At 44.4% G+C, this 21,407-nt stretch overlaps 1 protein-coding gene across 1 annotated transcript in view; it reads right to left on the bottom strand.

Moving 5' to 3' along the window:
* The window catches only part of DZIP1L (DAZ interacting zinc finger protein 1 like), a 73,591-nt gene that overhangs the window by 31,617 nt on the left and 20,567 nt on the right, over positions 1-21,407 (bottom strand). The window contains exons 6-11 of the mRNA XM_038747809.1: positions 19,618-19,680; positions 17,645-17,785; positions 13,120-13,150; positions 9,519-9,572; positions 8,230-8,363; positions 5,794-5,986 (exon numbers count right to left, since the gene is read on the bottom strand). Coding sequence (XP_038603737.1) covers positions 5,794-5,986; positions 8,230-8,363; positions 9,519-9,572; positions 13,120-13,150; positions 17,645-17,785; positions 19,618-19,680 — 616 coding nt within the window. The remainder of the gene's footprint in view (positions 1-5,793; positions 5,987-8,229; positions 8,364-9,518; positions 9,573-13,119; positions 13,151-17,644; positions 17,786-19,617; positions 19,681-21,407) is intronic.

The raw sequence follows: 21,407 nt of genomic DNA, 5'->3' as shown, positions 1-21,407 counted from the left end.
AGTGGCTGGCGGAGCCCTGACTTCCTCCTTTAATTCATCCCTCCCTCCCAGCCTCACAGTACTTATGTCCATAATTCTTAATTATTTCATTCACTCATTTATATTTATTCATTCAATCTTATTTATTGAGCGCTTACTGTGTGCAGAGCACTGTACTAAGCACTACAGAGAAGCAGTGTGGCTCAGTGGAAAGAGCGCGGGCTTTGGAGTCAGAGGTCAGGGGTTTGAATCCCGGCTCTGTCAATTGTCAGTTGTGTGACCTTGGGCAAGTCACTTAACTTCTTTGGGCCTCAGTTACCTCATCTGTAAAATGGGGATTAAGACTGTGAGCCCCCCTGTGGGACAACCTGATCACCTTGTAACCTCCCCGGTGATTAGAACAGTGCTTTGCACATAGTAAGTGCTTAATAAATGCTATTATTATTATTACTGAGCACTTACTGTATACACAGAACTATACTAAGCACTTATTTATTTCTATTAATGTCTATCTCCCCCTCTAGGCTGTACGCTCACTGTGGGCAGGGAATATGTCTGTTATATTTTTATATTGTACTTTCCCAAGCACTTAGTCCAGTGCTCTACACTTAGCAAGCGCTCAATAAATACGATTGACTGACTGACCACTAATTCCTCCCAGGTGGCAATGTTATTCATTCAATCATATTTATTGAGCGCTTATTGTGTGCAGAGCACTGTACTGAGTGCTTGGGAAGTACAAGTTGGCAACATCTAGAGATGGTCCCTACCCAACAATTGGCTCACAGTCTACAAGTGGGAGGCAGACAACAAAGCAAAACATGTAGACAGGTGTCAAAATCATCAGAACAAATAGAATTAAAGCTCTATGCACATCATTAACAAAATAAATAGAATAGTAAATATGTACAGGAAAAATAAATAGAGTAATAAATCTGTACAAATACATAAACAAGTGCTGTGGGGAGGGGAAGGAGATAGGGTGGGGAGGTGGGGAGGAGGAGAGGGAAAAGTGGGCTCAGTCAGGGAAGGCCTCCTGGAGGAGGTGAGCTCTCAGTAGGGCTTTGTAGGGAGGAAGAGAGCTAACTTGGCGGATGTGAGCCCGTTGTTGGGTAGGGACCGTCTCTATTGCCAACTTGTACTTCCCAAGCACTTAGTACAGTGCTCTGCACACAGTAAGCGCTCAATAAATACAATTGAATGAATGAATGTGTGGAGGGAGGGCATTCCAGGCCAGGGAAGGACATGTTATGTAACTGCAGCGGTGACCCTAGGAGTAAGCTCACTGTGGGCAGGGAATGTGTCTGTTTATTGATATATTGTACTCTCCCAAGTGCCTAGTACAGTGCTCGGCACACAAGAAGTGCTCAATAAATGCAATTGAGTGAATGAATGAAATGGCTCTTACTGACTTGCCATGGATACAGCCGCTGCTGCCTCTGCCCGGCCACTCTGGTAGCCCCACGTCCTAGCAGGAGCCCATTCACCCAAGCCACGGCCCCCCCAGCCATCCTCCTTCTAATCCGGATAGAGGGAGTGACGGGGGCTCAGAGGCTGCCCAGGCAATCCCAGCTGGATTGAGAAACCCTGGGTTCAGCTGCCACTGCAGTCACTGAGTAATAACAATAATAATAATAACAATGGTATTTGTTAAGCGCTTACTATGTGCAAAGCACTGTTCTAAGCGCTGGGGGGGATCAAGACAATCAGGTTGACAATTGTCAAGACAATTGACAAGACAATCAGGTTGTCCCATGGGGGGCTCACAGTCTTAATCCCCATTTTACAAATGAGGGAATTGAGGCCCAGAGAAGTGAAGTAACTTGCCCAAAGTCACACAGCTGACAAGTGGCGGAGCCGAAATTCGAACCCATGATCTCTGACTCCCAAGCCCGGGCCCTTTCCACTGAGCCACGCTGGTTCTCTAGAAATGGCGGCAACTTGGTCCTTCATCCCTTCTCCTCCTCTTCCCCCTGCCTCTCTCCGGCCTCTCTCCTGTTCCCCCTCAGGGGACCAGATTTTTCCTCACCAAGTCCTAGACAACACTTGGCAAGCAGTAAAGGTGCTGCTAGTGAGAAGCAACTTGGCCCAATTCATTTGTTCATTCAGTCGTATTTATTGAGCGCTTACTGTGTGCAGAGCACTGTACTAAGCGCTTGGGAAGTACAAGTTGGCAACATATAGAGACGGTCCCTACCCAACAGTGGGCTCACGGTCTAGAAGGGGAAGACAGAGAACAAAACAAAACATATTAACAAAATAAAATAAATAGAATAAATATGTACAAATAAAATAAATAAATAAGTAGAGTAATAAATACATACAAACATATATACATATATACAGGTGCTGTGGGGAGGGGAAGGAGGTAAGGAGGGGAGGGGGATAGCCTAATGGATAGTGCAAGAGCCTGGGAGTCAGAAGGACCTGGGTTCTAGTTCCAGCTCTGCCGTTTGTCTGCTGTGTGGCCTTGGACAAGTCACTTCACTTCTCTGGGTCTCAGTTACCTCATCTGGAAAATGGGGATTGAGACTGTGAGCCCCACGTAGAACAGGGACTGTGTCCAAAAGCGATTTGCCTGTATATAATAATGGCATTTATTAAGCGCTTACTATCTATATCTGTATCTACCCCAGTGCTTAATACCAAGCCTGGCACATAATCAGCACTTAACAAATACCACAATTATTATAGTGCTATTCTGGGAAAGTTTTTGTGTGACACTTTCAAGTATGGCTCACATTGGAGAAGCAGTGTGGCTTAGTGGAAAGAGCCCGGGCTTGGGAGTCAGGGGTCATGGGTTCTAATCCCGGCTCTGCCACTTGTCAGCTATGTGACCTTGGGCAAGTCACTTAACTTCTCTGGGCCTCAGTTGCCTCATCTGTAAAATGGGAATGAGGACTGAGCCCCACATGAGACAACCTGATAACCTTGTATTTACCCCAGTGCTTAGAACAGTGCATGGCACATAGTAAGTGCTTCAAAAATACCATCATCATTAATTCCCTCTTGTCTACAGTCTTTTTTTCATTCAATTCATTGTCATATCTATTGAGTGCTTACTGTGTGCAAATCACTGTACTAAGCGCTTGGGAGAGTACAGTACAACAATAAACAGATACAGTTCCTGCCTGCAATGAGCTTACAGTCTAGAGACGGGGGGAGACAGACATTGATATAAAGAAATAAATGACAGATATATAAATAAATGCTGTGGGGCTGGGAGTGGGGAAGAACAAAGTGAACAAGTCAGGATGACGCAGAAGGGAATAGGAGAAGAGGAATGAGGGGGCTTAGTCAGGGAAGGCCTTTTGGAAGAGATTTGCCTTCAATAAGTCTTTGAAAGTGGGGAAAGTAATTGCTGGATTCCAGACCAGAGGCAGGATGTGGGTGAGAGGTTGGCAGTGATATAGGTGAGGAGAAGCAGTGTGGCTCAGTGGAAAGAGCCTGGGCTTTGGAGTCAGGGGTCATGGGTTCAAATCCCGGCTCCACTGACTGTCAGCTGTTTGACTTTGGGCAAGTCACTTCACTTCTCTGGGCCTCAGTTGACTCATCTGTAAAATGGGGATTAAAACTGTGAACCCACCGTGGAACAACCTGATCACTTTGTAACCTCCCCAGCGCTTAGAACAGTGCTTTGCACATAGTAAGTGCTTAACAAATACCATCATTATTATTATTATTCTCACTATTTTTATTATTATTATTATTATTATTATTATTATCAAGGCACAGTGATAAGGTTAGCATTAGAAAAGCAGAAGTGTGAACTGGATTGAGGTAGGACAGTGATTTGTAGTAGCAAGGTGAGATAATAATAATAATTATGGTATTTGTTAAGCACCTACTATGTGCCAGGCACTGTTCTAAGCCCTGGGATAGATAATAATAATAATAATAATAATGGCATTTGTTATGCGCTTACTATGTGCAAAGCACTGTTCTAAGCGCTGGGGAGGGTACAAGATGATCAGGTTGTCCCACTTGGGGCTCACAGGCTTAATCCCCATTTTACAGATGAGGTAACTGAGGCACAGAGAAGTTAAGTGACTTGCCCAACCCATTGGGTTGGATACAGTTCCTGTCCCATGTGGGGCTCACAGTCTTAATACCCACTTTACAGATGAGGGAACTGAGGCACAGAGAAGTTAAGTGACGTGCCAGGATTAGAACCCATGATCTTCCCAGGCCTGTGTTCTATCCACTAAGCCACGCTGCAGATAGGAGGGGGGAAGGTGATGAGGTGCGTTAAAGCCAATGGTGTGACGAGTTTTTGTTTGATGTGGCAGTGGTTGAGCGACCGCTGGAGTTTTCTGAGGAGTTGGGTGGCATGTCCTGAACGTTTTTTGTAGAAAAATGATCTGGGCAGCAGAGTGAAGTATGGACTGGAGTGGGGAGAGGTAGGAGGCTGGGAGGTCTCCTGGGCTCCTAGTCTAGAATAGCCCAGAAGAAACAAACTAGGATCATTATTATTATCATCTTTATTATATCTAAGTTCTTATTATGTGTCAAGCTCTATTCTAAGCTCTGGAGTAGGTACAAGTTAATCAGATCAGATGCAGGCACTGTCCCACGTGGAGCTCGCATTGTAAGGGAGAGGGAAAACAGGTATTGAATCCCCATTACACACATGAAGAATTGAGGCATAGAGAAGACATGTGACTTGTCCAAAGTCATACAGCAGACAAGTGGCAGAGCTGGGACTTGGGGTTCAGAAGACCCAGGTTCTAATAATAATAATGATGGCATTTGTTAAGCTCTTACTATGTGTGAGAAGTGCTGTTTTAAGTGCGGGGGGGATACAAGGTGATCGGGTTGTCCCACGTGGGGCTCATAGTCTTCATCCCCATTTGACAGATGAGGGAACTGAGGCACAGAGAATAATAATAGTAATAATAATAACGGTATTTGTTAAGCGCTTACATATTTATTCTATTTATTTTATTTTGTTAATATGTTTTGTTTTGTTGTCTGTCTGCCTAGACTGTGAGCCCACAGTTGGGTAGGGACCATCTCTAGATGTTGCCAACTTGTACTTCCCAAGCGCGTAGTACAGTGCTCTGCACACAGTAAGCACTCAATAAACACGATTGAATGAATCATCATCATCATCATCAATCGTATGAATGAATGAATATGCGCAAAGCACTGTTCTGAGAGCTGGGGAGGTTACAAGGTGATCAGGTTGTCCCACGGGGGGCTCACAGTTTTTAATCCCCATTTTACAGATGAGGTCACTGAGGCACAGAGAAGTGAAGTGACTTGCCCAAAGTCACCCAGCTGACAAGTGACGGAGTCAGGATTAGAACCCACGATGTGTGGCTCCCAAGCCCGGGTTCTTTCCACTGAGCCACGCTGCTTCTCCATCAGCTCTGCCACTGGCAGAGAGATCCCAGGTCCCAGCTCTTTCCACTAGACCCCACTGCTCCTCTTTCAATCAATCAATCAATCAATCGTATTTATTGAGCGCTTACTATGTGCAGAGCACTGTACTAAGCGCTTGGGAAGTACAAATTGGCATCACATAGAGACAGTCCCTACCCAACAGTGGGCTCACAGTCTAAAAGGGGGAGACAGAGAACAGAACCAAACATACCAACAAAATAAAATAAGTAGGATAGAAATGTACAAGTAAAATAAATAAATAAATAGAGTAATAAATATGTACAACCATATATACATATATACAGGTGCTGTGGGGAAGGGAAGGAGGTAAGACGGGGGGATGGAGAGGGGGATGAGGGGGAGAGGAAAGAAGGGGCTCCATCCCCTTCCCAGTCTTACCTCACCTCACCTTAGAGGTAACCAACTTACCTGAAACTATGCTGGGTGGCTGTGACACAATATCCTCATTCTTCTGCCTCTGCCTGGCCTTTCCGCTCACCTCTCTGCCAAGCCTTTCCCTCAGGCTCAGAAGTTCAGGAAATTTCTTGGCCTTATGCTCCTGTTGGGTCTTTATCAGGAACCCCAGATTCCGGAGCGCCTGAGCCGAGATTCCTTTTGTGCCCTGAAACGGACAGAATGATGGGTAGGTGAGTCCGACGTCTCTAGTTCTGAAACTAGATCTCTTTTCCTTCCTCAAGTCGGGAGAAGCCAAATTTACCACTGAGATGGCAGCAGGGCCGTTATTATTTCACTTCTGCTGAAGTAAAAATCGCAGCAAGGCCAAGTTTTACTTCAGCCGAAGTGAAATAACAATGATTGTTGTGGTATTTGTTAATTGCTTGCTATGTAATAATAATAATAATAATAATAATAATGGCATTTATTAAGCGCTTACTATATGCAAAGCACTGTTCTAAGTGCTGGGGAGCTTACAAGGTGATCAGGTTGTCCCATGGAGGGCTCACAGTCTTCATCCCCATTTTACAGATGAGGGAACTGAGGCCCAGAGAAGTGAAGTGACTTGCCCAAAGTCACACAGCTGACAATTGGTGGAGCCGGGATTTGAACCCATATACTCTGACTCCAAAGCCCGTGCTCTTTCCAGTGAGCCACGCTGCTTCTCCACTTATGTAATACTTATGTACTAAGTATTGCCCTAAGAACTGTGGGGAGGTGCAAGTTTATCGGGTCGGATATGGTCCCTGTCCCACACGGGGTTCACAGTCTAAGGGGGAGGGCAAACAGGCATTGAATCCTCATTTTTCAGAGGAGAAAACTGAGACACAGAGAGGTTAAGTGACTTGCCCAGGATCTCAAAACAGGCTAGTGGTGGAGCCAAGATTAGAACACAGGTCCTCGGACTCCCAGGCTCCTGCTCGTTCACTAAACCATGCTGCTTCTCAAATTGTCATCAAGGGAGCCGGCCCCCTTCCTGCCCCTCATCCACCTCCCCTCCAACCCCCAAAAAGAGAAGAGGAGACAACTGTGGACTGAGGGAAAAAATTAAAGGAGGGGGACTAGAGTTAGTGAGATGATATGAGGAAATTCTCCGTTAACTGAAAGAAAACTATGAAGGTGGTCCTGATAGAAAGACAGGGCTTTTCCGTCCTCCCCATTTTTTTTTAATAGCCCCTCCGTTCTGCATGCTGAAACACGGTTGGGGATTGGGAGGAGGGAAGAGAATAGGATTCAAGCATGCATGTCTGTTGGGAAGAGGGAGGAAAGGAAGGGAAAAGAGAGAGAGAATGAGAGAGAGAGAAGGAGAAAGTGGGAGAGGGAGAGGCAGACCTATCCAACAGGGCCCTTTCCCCAGGACTCAGGATGGTGAAGCAGAGACATTTCAGTGCCATACTCCGTCACCTTTCCATTGTAAGGCAGCAGATTCAAGGTGCTGTATCACAGTTCCACTCATAGTAATAATAATAATAAATATTATTATCATTTGGTATTTGCTAAGCGCTGTGTTAAACACTTGGGGAGATACAAGATAATCAGGTCATCCACTGTCTCTGTCCCACACGGGGCTCACAGTCTAAGGTAGAACAGGTATTGAGCCCCCATTTTACAGATAAGGCCCAGAGAAATTAAGTGACTTTCCCGAGGTCAAACAGCAGCCAAGCAGTGGAGCTGGGATTAGAACTCAGGTCCTCTGAATCTGAGGCCCGTTAAAACATCCTTTCCCCAAGCCCAAGTTCTCCTGGACCAATGGGGCCGACCCACAGTTTGGGATAGTGAGTGACACATGGTGGGAGTAGATACCAAGTTTAAGACATCTGGTCACTTCAGTGATCCTGCCAGCGAACCAATAACATGTACCGGTGAATAATAATCATATTGAAGGTATCTGTTAAGTGTTTACTATGTGCCAAGCACTGTCTGGGATAACTACAAAATAATCAGGTTGGATACAGTCTCTGTCCCATAGCGGGGCTCACCATCTGAATAGGAGGGAGAACAGGTCCTGAATCCCCATTTTATTGATGAGGAAACTGAGGCCCAGAGAAGTTAAGTGACTTGCCCAAGGTGACGCAGCAGGCAGGTTGTGGAGCCAGGATTAGAACCCAAGGCCTCTGACTCCCAAGTCCACGCTTTTCCTCCTGGGCCATGCTGCTTCTCTAGTTTAACATGTAGTGGCTTGTGGGATTGTCATCATCTTCAGGCCAGGACTCACGCCTTCTAACTCTTATGCTCTACCACGTGCTTAGTACTGGCACGCAGCCGGGGATTCATTGTTTGACATCTTAATCTCGGGTCTCCACATTACGCGGAGATTGAAAATACGGAAAGGAATGGAGAAGGGAATGGGGAAGGGCTGGGAGGGTTTACTGAAAGAGAATGGGGGACTTGACTTTTTTGGAAACTCACTCTCTTCACTCCCATGCTCTCCAGCTTCTCTTCCAGAGTCTCCTCCAGAATTGGCCGGAACTGCTTTAGTAAGTTGGGGTTGCTCCGAAGTGCTTCCAACACCTGCTGCTTTCGATCCAGGGAGTCCTCCAGTTCTGCAGCAAAATCAGATCTCTGAAGCCAGCCTGTCTTTCTCAACTTTCTCGGCAGCATCGCTGAACAAACTCTCCAGCTTGCTTGCATGAAGCTGTGCGCATCTAAATGAAATCTAACCTCGGTTTTCTGGGAGGTGGGTGGGGGTTGTCTCCCCACTCTGAATTAGTCTAACCTAGCACAACAAGGGCTAGGGAGAAAGGAATAGAAATTGGGAATTCTTGGAAAAGAGTGGAAGGGTAAGAGGGGGGATTGAAGAGATTTAAATGAATCTATGAAATAAACACTTCATTTTGAGACAATGATTTGAGCACTAGAATTTACTGGGCTGGATCTGCTTTAGACATGCTTAAAACCACGTTGGTCTATTTTGGTCTTTCAGCCAACTTTCCCCACTATTTTCCAGCCCTAACTCTTCACCTCCCATAAAACCATTTTTTGATTATACTTTGCTCTTGAGTCTCTCGTCTCAGAACCATCGTTAATTCTCTTCATCTGTCCTGGAACTTCCATATCCCTCACCCGCAAATCCAGACTGCGGCGGTTCCCGCTTTCAAAGACCTCTTAAAATTCCACCTCCTCCAAGAAACCTTCCCCTTTTAATTCTCATCATCCCAACTCTGATCAACTCAAAGCCTCCCTTAGAACCTACATATTTCAGGCCCTTTGGGGCAGGGCCCATTTCTTGGACTTCTGTCGTACTTCTCCATCATTTAATAATAATAATAATGTTGGTATTTGTTAAGCGCTTAATATGTGCCAAGCACTGTTCTAAGCGCTGGGAGAGGTACAAGGTGATCAGGTTGTCCCTCGTAAGGCTCACAGTCTTCATCCCCATTTTACGGATGAGGAAACTGAGGCCCAGAGAAGTGAAGTGACTTGCCCAAAGTCATACAGCTGACAAGTGGCAGAGTCGGGATTCGATTCTTTCCACTAAGCCACGCTACTTCTCCTAGCTCATGCAATTCAGGTCCAACATTTCATGTAATAAAAAAAAAGCAACCTCCCCCACACAGAAAACAGATCCAAATCCCAGCTACTGCTTTGATCAACTACAATTTTTATAATAATAATAATAATAATAATAATGGCATTTATTATGCCCTCTAATATGCCCAAATTGGAGAGCAGAGATTGATAAGAGATTATTTGCATACCTTCTTCAGTAGACTCTTCTTTCTCATTCGCAGCCTTGGACACGTGTTGGATCACTGAGTTGAAAAAAGAATAACGGTATCAAAAAAAGCAGCGTGGCTCAGTGGAAAGAGCCCGGGCTTGGGAGTCAGAGGTCACGGGTTCAAATCCCGGCTCCGCCGCTTGTCAGCTGTGTGACTTTGGGCAAGTCACTTCAGTTCTTTGGGCCTCAGTGACCTCATCTGTCAAATAGGGATGAAGACTGTGAGCCCCCCGTGGGACAACCTGATCACCTTGTAACTTCCCCAGCTCTTAGAACAGTGCTTTGCACTCAGTAAGCGCTTAACAAATACCATTATTAAAATTATTATTATTATTCCAGGCCAGAGGCAGGAAGTGGGCCAGGGGTCGGTGGCAAGATAGATGAGAACAAGGCACAGTGAGAGGGTCAGCATTAGGAGGAGCGAAGTGGGAGGGCTGGGTTGTAGTAGGAGAGTAGTGAAGTGAGGTAGGAGGGGGCAAGGTGATTGAGTGACTTTAAAGTGACTTGCCCAAGGTCACACAGCAGACATGTGGCAGAGCTGGGATTAGAACTCAGGTCCTCCTGACTCCAAATACCAGACATAAAGGCAACTGATCCCCCAGTCGTACCTCACGCGAGATTCAAACCATCCAGAAACCCAATCGTCCCGTAGAAAACTGGATAAATAGTTGCTTTAGTCCAAGGATGAAATCATGTTTTCCCTGGATTTAGCCATTAAACTCTTCTGCTCTTGGGACATGTGGCCAGAATATGTTTTTTTTCTTAATGGCATTTATTAAGCATTTATGTTCCAGACTGTACTAAGCGCTGGGGTAGATACAAGATAATCACATTGGACACAATGCATGTCCCACATAGGACTCACACTCTTAATCCCAAGTTTACAGATGAGGGAACTGAAGGCCCAGAGAAGTCCTTTTTTTAAAAAAAATGGCATTTATTAAGTGCTTACTATGTGCCAGACACTGAACTAAGACCTGGGGTAGATGATAACAATAATAATAATAATAATGGCATTTGTTAAGCACTGACTAGGTGCAAAGCACTGTTCTAAGTGCTGGGGGGGATACAAGGTGATCAGGTTGCCCCACATGGGGCTCACAATCTTAATCCCCATTTTACAGTTGAGGTAACTGAGGTGCAGGGAAGTTAAGTGATTTGCCCAAAGTCACACAGGTGATAAGTGGCAGAGCGGAATTAGAACCCATGACTTCTGACTCCCAAGCCCGGGCTCTTTCCACTGAGCCACGCTGCTTCTCTAGATAGAAGCTAATCAGGTTGGACACCGTCCATGTCCCACTTGGGGCTCACAGTCTCAATCCCATTTTTTAGTTGCAGTAACTGAAGCCCAGAGAAGTTAAGTGAGTTGCCCAAGGTCGCACAGCAGACAAGTGGCAGAGCTGGGATTAGAACCCAGGTCCTCTGACGCCCAGGCCCGGGCTCTAACCACAAGCCTATGAAGGTCAAACAGCAGACAAATGGCAGAGCCACAAAGAAGATTTCCTTTAATAATAATAATAATGATGATGGTATTTTTTAAGTGCTTATTATGTGCAAAACACTGTTCTAAGCGCTGGGGGGGATACAAGGTGATCAGGTTGTCCCATGTGGGGCTCACAGTCTTCATCCCCATTTTACAGATGAGGGAACTCAGGCACAGAGAAGTTAAGTGACTTGCCCAAGGTCACACAACAGACATGTGGCGGAGCCGGGATTAGAACCCATGACCTCTGACTCCCAAGGCCAGGCTCTTTCCACTGAGCCACGCTGCTTCCCAAGATGTAGGCTCCTCAAAGCAGGGCACTTGACCTCTTTTTATTCTGGACTTCCCAAGCGCCCAGTACATTGCGCCACATCACATGGGCCCTCATTATTCATTCATTCAATCGTATTTATTGAGCACTTACTGTGTGCAGAGCACTGTACTAAGCGCTTGGGAAGTACAAGTTGGCAACAGAGAGAGACGGTCCCTACCCAACAGCGGGCTCACAGTCTAGAAGGGGGAGACAGACAACAAAACAAAACATGTTAACAAAATAAAATAAATAGAATAGTAAATATGTGCAAGTAAAATAGATTAATAAATATGTACAAATTAGATGCAATTACTACTACTATTACTACTTTACTATTTGGCAAAACTTCATAATTCAATGCCAACTCGTACTTCCCAAGCGCTTAGTACAGTGCTCTGCACACAGTAAGCGCTCAATAAATACGATTGAATGAATGAACTGAGAAAAGCTTCCTCTATTGAAAGAGCTAGTAAAAGAGCAGTGTGGTCTAGTAGATAGAGCCTGGAAGTCAGAGGACCTGAGTTCTAGTCCCCCTCTTTCCATTTGCATCTATTTGCTTCCAGAGAAGCAGTGGCTCAGTGGAAAGAGCATAGGCTTTGGAGTCAGGGGTCATGGGTTCAAATCCCGGCTCCGCCAACTGTCAGCTGTGTGACTTCGGGCTTAACTTCTCTGTGGCTCAGTTACCTCATCTGTAAAATGGAGATTAAAACTGTGAGCCCCCCATGGGACAACCTGATCACCTTGTAACCTGAACAGTGCTTTGCACATAGTACGCGCTTAACAAATACCATTATTATTATTTGCCTCCTGTGTGACCTTGGGCAAGTTGCTTAACTTCTCTTGCCTCAGTTACCTCATCTGTAAAATGGGGATTCAAGTCACGAGCCCCCCATGGGACAGGGACTGTGTCCAAACTAATTTGCTCGTACCCACCCCAGCGCTTAGTACAGTGCCTGGCACATAACAAATACCCCAGTTATTAGACAGTGAGCCGTAAATAGGGCAGGGATTGTGCCCAACCTGATTATCTTAAATCTCTTCCAACAGTTAGAATAGTGCGTGACATACAATAATAATAATAATAATGATGTTTGTTAAGCACTTACTATGCTCAAACACTGTACTAAGCACTGGGGTTAGGTATAAGCAAATTGTGATCACATCGTTATTAATAATAATGGCATTTATTAAGCGCTTACTATGTGGAAAGCACTGTTCTAAGCGCTGGGGAGGTTACAAGGTGATTAGGTTGTCCCACGGGGGCTCACAGTCTTCATCTCCATTTTACAGATGAGGTAACTGAGGCACAGAGCAGTTAAGTGACTTCTCTTAAAAGCTGACAAGTGGCGGAGCCGGGATTTGAACCCATGACCTCTGACTCCAAAGCCCGGGCTCTTTCCACTGAGCCTTGCTGCTTCACTTATTATATTACTATTATCACTATTGTTACTGTTATTATTGTTATTAGTAGCGATTTATGACTCAAATTAAATTTATGACTCTTCCACTCTGAAGCAGCGTGGCTCAGTGGAAAGAGCCCGGGCTTGGGAGTCGGAGTTCGTGGGTTCGAATTCTGCCTCCGCCAGCTGCGTGACTTTGGACAAATCACTTAACTTTCCCCCTTCTAGACTGTGAGCCCACCGTTGGGTAGGGACCGTCTCTATATGTTGCCAACTTGGACTTCCCAAGCGCTTAGTCCAGTGCTCTGCACACAGTAAGCGCTCAATAAATACGATTGAATGAATGAATGAATGACTCCAATCCATTGAATCTGTAAAACCTCACCTTTAGTTTTCCTGAGAGACATCTTCTTAATCTGCAGAGTACAAAAACAGCATGAGATAAGAAGAATTAGCCGGCACAACTCTAGCAATGTCGAATTCCCAGCAGAAAGAAATCAAGCCGATTATTATAAGAGGGAGACACTATGACCCAAACCGGAGCTTGGAGCCTAACATTCCACATTAATCTGGGAGCAGCGGAACAAAAAGAACATTTTGCTCTTGGACGAGAAAAAAAGACTGAAAATGTCTTTCTCCAGGGGAAAGATTACGCATGAGAAAGAATGGATCTGCAAAAGAGAAGGCTGAACATGGAAATCATTGAGTCTGGACACCCTAGTGGGTTGATAGTTGGATTTGGGGTTTATTAGAGATCATCATCATCATCATCAATCGTATTTATTGAGCGCTTACTGTGTGCAGAGCACTGTACTAAGCGCTTGGGAAGTACAAATTGGCAACATATAGAGACAGTCCCTACCCAACAGTGGGCTCACAGTCTCGAAGGGGGAGACAGACAACAAAACCAAACATACTAACAAAATAAAATAAATAGAATAGATATGTACAAGATAAATAAATCATCATCAACATCATCATCATCAATCGTATTTATTGAGAGCTTACTGAGAGATGCCGGGAAAGTCCCAAGACTGCTTTCTGGAGAGTTCCCCCTCGTCACCTCGATAACACGGGGTGAGGAGGCCTGTCCCTATGGATGACTGAAAGGTTTAGACTGTGTCGGTGATTTCAAAACCTTAAATAGAAATCCTTCCCAAAATACTGACTGCCATGAATACATGTTTTATGCCTATTTCTTTGGTGTTATTCTACTCTTTCTAAAAACCCCATTTGGTGTCCTGTTTTGGTCTCTATTCTGAAAGTGGAAAGCTATGTTTTGAAATTTCAGGGACCGTCTGTATATGTTGCCAACTTGTACTTCCCAAGCGCTTAGTACAGTGCTCTGCACACTAAGCGCTCAATAAATACGATAAATACGATTGAATGAATAAAGCCAGCGTAAAAATTTTTACTTTTAGAGAAGCAGCGTCGCTCGGTGCCTAGAGCACGGGCTTTGGAGTCAGAGGTCATGGGTTCAAATCCTGATTCCTCCACTTGTCAGCTGTGTGACTTTGGGCAAGTCACTTAACTTCTCTGGGCCTCAGTTACCTCATCTGTAAAATGGAGATTAAGACTGTGAGCCCCCCGTGGGGCAACCTGATCACCTTGTAACCTCCTCAGCGCTTAGAACGGTGCTTTGCACATAGTAAGCGCTTAATAAACGCCATCATTTATTATTATTATTATTATTATTATTATTATTATTACTTTTAGCCAAAATAAGTATAAACAGCCTAGCATTGAAAAGAGAGTGAAGAATCTAAACTGGGAATTTAAGTGATGCAAAGACTTTATATTTATTTATTTTGCAATTATTTTGATGACTTGACACCTGTCCACATGTTTTGTTTTGTTGTTTGTCTCCCCATTCTAGGTTGCAAGCCCGTTGTTGGGTAGGGACTGTCTCTATATGTCGCCAACTTGTACTTCCCAAGCGCTTAGTACAGTGCTCTGCACACAGTAAGTGCTCAATAAATACGATAAATATGATTGAATGAATAAAACCAGCATAAAATTTTTTACTTTTAGCCAAAATAAGTATAAACAGCCTGGCGTTGGAAAGAGAGTGAAGAATTTAAACTGAGAATTTAAGTGATGCAAGGACTTTATTTATTTTGCAATGATTTTGATGACTTGACACCTGTCCACATGTTTTGTTTTGTTGTTTGTCTCCCCCTTCTAGACTGTGAGCCCACTGTTGGGTAGGGACTGTCTCTGTATGTCACCAACTTGTACTTCCCAAGCGCTTAGTACAGTGCTCTGCACACAGTAAGTGCTCAATAAATCTGATTGAATGGATGAATGAATGAATGGGGGAATTATAAAATATCAGTGGATTTCCTCCAACTAGACATTTCCATTAATCAAGCAACAGCGATAATAACAATAATAATAGTATTTGTTAAGCATTTATTACGTGTTAAGCACTATTCTAAACTGGGGTAGTTACAAGCTAATCAGGTTGGACACAGTCCCTGTCCCACATGGGGCTCCTAGTCTCAATTCCCATTTTACAGGTGAGAGAACTGAAGCCCAGAGAAGTGACGCGACCTGCCTAAGGCCACACAGCAGACAAGTGGCAGAGCTTGGACTAGAATGCCAATCCTTCTGACTCTCTAGCCCGTGCTCTGTCTACTATGCCACTCTGCTTCTCAATGGGCTACTGAGCATTTACCATGTGCAGAGCACTGCACTAAGCACTTAAGAGATTAGTCATTCATTCATCCATCCATTCAATCGTATTTATTGAGCGCTTACTGTGTGCAGAGCACTGTACTAAGCGCTTGGGAAGTACAAGTTGGCAACATATAGAGACGGTCCCAACCCAACAGCGGGCTCACAGGCTAGTCAATCTGGTAAAGTCTAGTCAATCAATTAGTGGCATTTTTTGAGTGCAGTGCACTCAAAAGTACAGAGCACCATACCAAGTGCTTGGGAGAGGACAATACAGCAGAATCGGTAGACCCATTCCCTGCCCACAAGGAGCTTACATTCATAGAAAAAAACCTATCGAGTCCCAAGGATTTCTCCCAAGAAAACTCTACGGATCCACTAGCAGAGCAATTGCTGATGGAAGCAGCGTGGCTCAGTGGAAAGAGCCCGAGCTTTGGGGTTAGAGGTCATGGGTTCAAATCCCAACTCTGCCAACTGTCAGCTGCATGACTTTGGGCGAGTCACTTAACTTCTCTGTTCCTCAGTTACCTCATCTGTAAAATGGGGATTAAAACGGTGAGCCCCCCGAGGGACAACCTGATCACCTTGTAGTAATAATAATAATAATAATGGTATTTGTTAAGCAACTGCTATGTGCAAAGCACCGTTCTAAGCACTGGGGAGGATACAAGGTGATCAGAGAAGCAGCGTGGCTCAGTGGAAAAGAGCCCAGGCTTTGGAGTCAGAGGTCATGGGTTCAAATCCTGGCTCCGCCACTTGTCAGCTGTGTGACTTTGGGCAAGTCACTTCACTTCTCTGGGCCTCAGTTCCCTCATCTGTAAAATGGGGATGAAGACTGTGAGCCCCACGTGGGACAACCTGATTACCTTGTATCTACCCCAGCGCTTAGAACAGTGCTTTGCACATAGTAAGCGCTTAACAAATACCAACATCATTATTATTATTATTATTATCAGGTTGTCCCACGTGGGGCTTACAGTCTTAATCCCCATTTTACAGTTGAGGTAACTGAGGCCCAGAGAAGTGAAATGACTTGTCCAAAGTCACACAGCTGACAAGTGGTGCAGCCGGGATTTGAACCCATGACCTCTGACTCCAAAGCCTGTGCTCTTTCCACTGAGCCACGCTGCTTCTAGCGCTTAGAACAGTGTTTTGCATATAGTAAGCATTTAACAAATGCCATTATTATTATTATTATTATTATTATAGGTGGGATGTTCTGGGAGAGATGTGTCCACGGCATCGCTATGGGTCGGAGACGACTCAACAGCATAAGAGAAGATAGACAAAATCCCCCCTCAGGGGGCTTACAATCTCATGGGGCAGAGATGTAAGTAGAGATGTAAGTGGCAGCTATCCTGGGAAGACCAAGGCAAGAACAAGTCGGTTGGCTTGAGCGGATAGAAATAAGTGAGGCAGGGCATAGCGGGAAAAGAAACGGCATGGCCTAGTGGATTAAGCAAGGGCCTGGGAGTTGGAATCAATCAATCAATCAATCGTATTTATTGAGCACTTACTGTGTGCAGAGCACTGTACTAAGCGCTTGGGAAGTACAAGTTGGCAACATATAGAGACAGTCCCTACCCAACAGTGGGCTCACAGTCTAAAAGGGGGAGACAGAGAACAAAACCAAACATACTAACAAAATAAAATAAATAGAATAGATATGAACAGGTAAAATAAATAAATAAATAAATAGAGTAATAAATAAGTACAAACATATATACATATATACAGGTGCTGTGGGGAAGGGAAGGAGGTAAGATGGAGGGGATGGAGAGGGGGACGAGGGGGAGAGGAAGGAAGGGGCTCAGTCTGGGAAGGCCTCCTGGAGGAGAGGGAAGGCTTGGCTACCTTGGGCAAGTCATTTCACTTTTCTGTGTCTCAGTAACCTCATCTGTAAAAGGACGATTAAGACTGTGAGCACCGTGTGGGACAAGGACTGTGTCCAACCTGGTTATCTTGTATCTCCCCCAGCGCTTAGTATAGTGCCTGGCACTAACTAATGCCATTAAAAAAAAAAAGAGCTAGGGATAGAGATGAATGAGTAATCACCGAACTGGGGAGACACAGAACCGAAGATGATCCCCGTGGGAGGGGAATGTGTCGGTTTACAGTTCTATTGTACTCTCCCAACCACTGAATACAGTGTTCGTCACACAATAAATAATAATAATAATAAGCACTCAATAAATGCAGCTGACTGACTGAATGTCTCATGCGGACACACTTACCACTTCTTCCTGGGACTTGATGACCTTAGCCTGCTCTCGGAGCTGGTTATTCAGTGTGAGCATTTGACTGTGAAAGTGGTCCGTGGCTTTCTTCTGGTCTCGAGACAGAGTAGCCCGGAGCCTTTCATTCTCACCTTTCAGCTGTTCGGAAGCAAGAGGTCTGTCAGATCCATAGTGACGTTCAGCCTCCCCCCTGAAGGTAGCAAGGTCCAGTGAAAAAAAGCACAGCCCTGAGAGGTCTAAGGTCTGAGATCGAGTTCCAGCTTTGCCGTTGGCCTGCTGGGTGATCTTGGAACAGTCAGTTAACCCCTCTGTGCTTCAGGGTCCTCATCTGTTAAGGGGGGATAATAATGCCTAACTTTCAGAGACTTTGAGGATAAAGTGAAATAATGACTATAATTATTTATATAATAATATAAATAATATAAAAGCACTTTGGAAAAATGAGTGCCAGGCAAATTCAGGGTATGATCAGTTTTCCCATAAAGCACGTTTTCTCTATGCACTTCGGGTAGAATGTGAGGGCTGAATTTGGCAAACATTCTGCCCATAATTCGCCTCTTTCTGGATAGGATGTGATGCGAGAGAAACAGTTTTGTGAATGCTGTCAGTCAAATTTCCTGTATGATAAATACAGTTGTTCTTCACATGGGGTTCATCAAAACCGCAACCTCCTCCACCACTCCCCCCACAAGATTCTGGGGGGCTCCAATCTATTTTTGTGATTTTTTTCATTTCCCTATCCCTCAGCTGGACAAGGAATATGTCTGACCTGATGTTTTTTAAAATAGTATTTTAACGTGCCTAGTCTGTGTAAGGCACTGTTCTAAGCACTGGGGTAGCTACAAGGTAATCAGATTGGACACAGTCCCTGTCCCACATAGGGCTCACGGTCTTAATCCCCATTTTACGAATGATGTAACTGAGGCAACGAGAAGTGAAGTGATTTGTCCAAGTGACAGTCAGAATTGGAATCCAAGTCCTCTGACACCCAGGCCCGTGATCCTTTCACTAGGCCAAGCTGCCTCTACCTCAACACTTAGTTCAGGGCTTGGCACATAGTAAGCCCTTAATAAATACCAAAAATATTATTACCGAAAGAAACACATACTTTAACTTGTTTCAACTGGGAGCTTCCCGTTCTGTGGACATTTAACAATCCTCTTAATCCCCACTGACATTTTAATGGGAATCAAAATGTTCTTTACAAATATTGCAACCCCACAGGACCAGCATTTTTCTTCTTACTGGCATCTGTAGTTTAATTTTTATAGCCTATCATTATTCTCTGACAGGTTATAAAAATTAAGTGCATTATCCTATGGCTCTTAAATTAATACCACTATTTAATGATAAATTTCAGAGCATATATATTTCATTCACTTATTCATTCATTAAATCGTATTCATTGAGTGCTTACTGTGTGCAGAGCACTGTACTAAACGCTTGGGAAAGTACAATACAACAATAAACAGTGGCATTCCCTGCGCACAATGAGCTCACAGTCTAGAGTTGGGGAGACAGACATTAGTACAAGTAAATAAAATTATAGCTATGTACATAAGTGCTTTGGGACAAAGGGGGGAAAAGAGCAGAGGGATAAATAAAATTACAGATATGTACATACATGCTTCAGGGCTGGGAGAGGGAAGAGCAAAGGAAGCAAGTCAGGGCGACAAAGAATGGAGTGGGAGATGAGGAAAAGTGGGGCATTTCAATTTATTCTATGTCTAGTCACTTTTAGCAGTTCCTAGGGTTTGGGTTTTGGACTCTTCCACCTAGGACTATTATTCATCCAGCTCCCATGTTCTTTCCCTTGGTACCAAATGTTCTTCCCATCCCAAGGAACAAATAACCAAAATTATGACCCACTCCTCTAAATTCTGTAGGCAAGCTGGAACAGAGTGGGCATCCTCTGCCAGCCAGAGAGCCAAGACCTGTACTGCTTCACTTAATCTCAGGGCAGTAATTACCTCCTCCTTCTCTGCTAAATGCTCCCCTTGAAGTTCCTTCATCTTTCTCTTCCACTCCATTTTCTGAAATATTGAAAGCATATGTCATTAGGCTATGGTTCATGGCTACTGAGCTACAGTAGTACACAGCTGAAAGGCATTCCCCAGATTTGGGACTCTTTCTCCCAACACTTTTCATGCTTTCAACCCAGAATATTTGGATTAACAGTAGTAGTTGCAGTGTAATCTCACTGTGGGCAGGGAATAGTTACCAACTCTATTATATTGTACCCTCCCAAGTGCTTAGTACAGTGCTGATTGAGAGTACACCCACTTGGAGTAATGCATGATTCTATCAATCAATCACTGGTATTTATTGAGCACTTACTGTGTACTGAGCACTGTACCAAGGACTTGGGAGAGTACAATAGAAAAGAGTTGGTAGACTCTCTTCCCACAGTGAGCTTACAGTCTAAAGGGGAAGACAGATATTAGCGTAAATAGATAGATTTTGGATATGTACATAAGTGCTATGGAGGTGAGAGAGGGGTGAATAAAAAGGGAGCAAATCCATATGCAAGGGTGACTTGGGAATGGGAGAAGAGGAAAATAGGGCTTAGTCGGGGAAGGCCTCTTGGAGGAGATGTACCTTCAATAAGGTTTTGAAGGTGGGGAGAATAATTGTCTGTCAGATATGGAGAGGAAATTCCAGGCCAGAGGCAGAATGTGGACAAGAGGTCAATGGTGAGAGAGGCAAGATAGAGGTACGGCAAATAGATCGGTAATAGAGGAGCAAAGTGTGTCTACTGGGTTCATTCATTCATTCAATCGTATTTATTGAGCGCTTACTGTGTGCAGAGCACTGTACTTAGCGCTTGGGAAGTACAAGTTGGAACATATAGAGATGGTCCCTACCCAACAGTGGGCTCACAGTTTAGAATGGTTGTAATAGGACATCAGGGAGGTAAGGTAGGAGGGGGCGAACAGATTGAGAACTTTAAAGCCAATTCTAGGCTCTTGGGAAAGACACAATAAAGAAATGACACATACCCTGACAATAAGGAGTTTACACTCTAATGGGTGAGACAAACATATAAAATATTTACCACTGAAGTGATCAAAACAAGTACTGAATAACCATTCGTATATACCTGTTCTCCCACTTACTTAGTCTGTGAGCCCCATGTGGGCCAGGGACTGTATCTGACCTGATTATTTTGTATCTACATTGGCACTTAAAACAATGCTTGATACACAGTAAGTGCTTAACAAGTACTACAGTTATTAAAATTATTATCCCTCCAACTAGATTACAATTTCTTGACATAAGCGATTCCTCTTCTAACCCTGTCATCCCAGAGTTCAGAAACCTTCATCCAGGAATCAGAAGCAACATGGTCTAGTGGATGTCTTCTAGACTGTGAACCCGTTGTTGGGTAGGGACTGTCCCTATATGTCACCAACTTGTACTTCCCAAGCGCTTAGTACAGTGCTCTGCACACCGTAAGCGCTCAATAAATACAATTGAATGAATGAATGGATAGAGCCTGGGCCTGAGAGTCAGAAGGACCTGGGCTCTAGTCCCGGATCTTCCACTTGTCTGCTGTATGACCTTGGGCAAGTCACTTAACTTCTCTGTTGCCTCATTTACCTTATCTGTAAAATGGGGATGAACACTCTGAGCCCCATGTGGAACAGGGACTGTGTCCAACCTGATTAGAGTGTATCTGCCCCAGCACTCATCCTATCATTCATTCATTCAATTGTATTTATTGAGCACTTACTGTGTGCACAGCACTGTACAAAGTGCT

Source organism: Tachyglossus aculeatus, chromosome 1 (assembly GCF_015852505.1).
Source record: "Tachyglossus aculeatus isolate mTacAcu1 chromosome 1, mTacAcu1.pri, whole genome shotgun sequence".
Classification (NCBI taxonomy): domain Eukaryota; kingdom Metazoa; phylum Chordata; class Mammalia; order Monotremata; family Tachyglossidae; genus Tachyglossus; species Tachyglossus aculeatus.
This window is presented reverse-complemented; position numbering and strand designations above follow the sequence as displayed.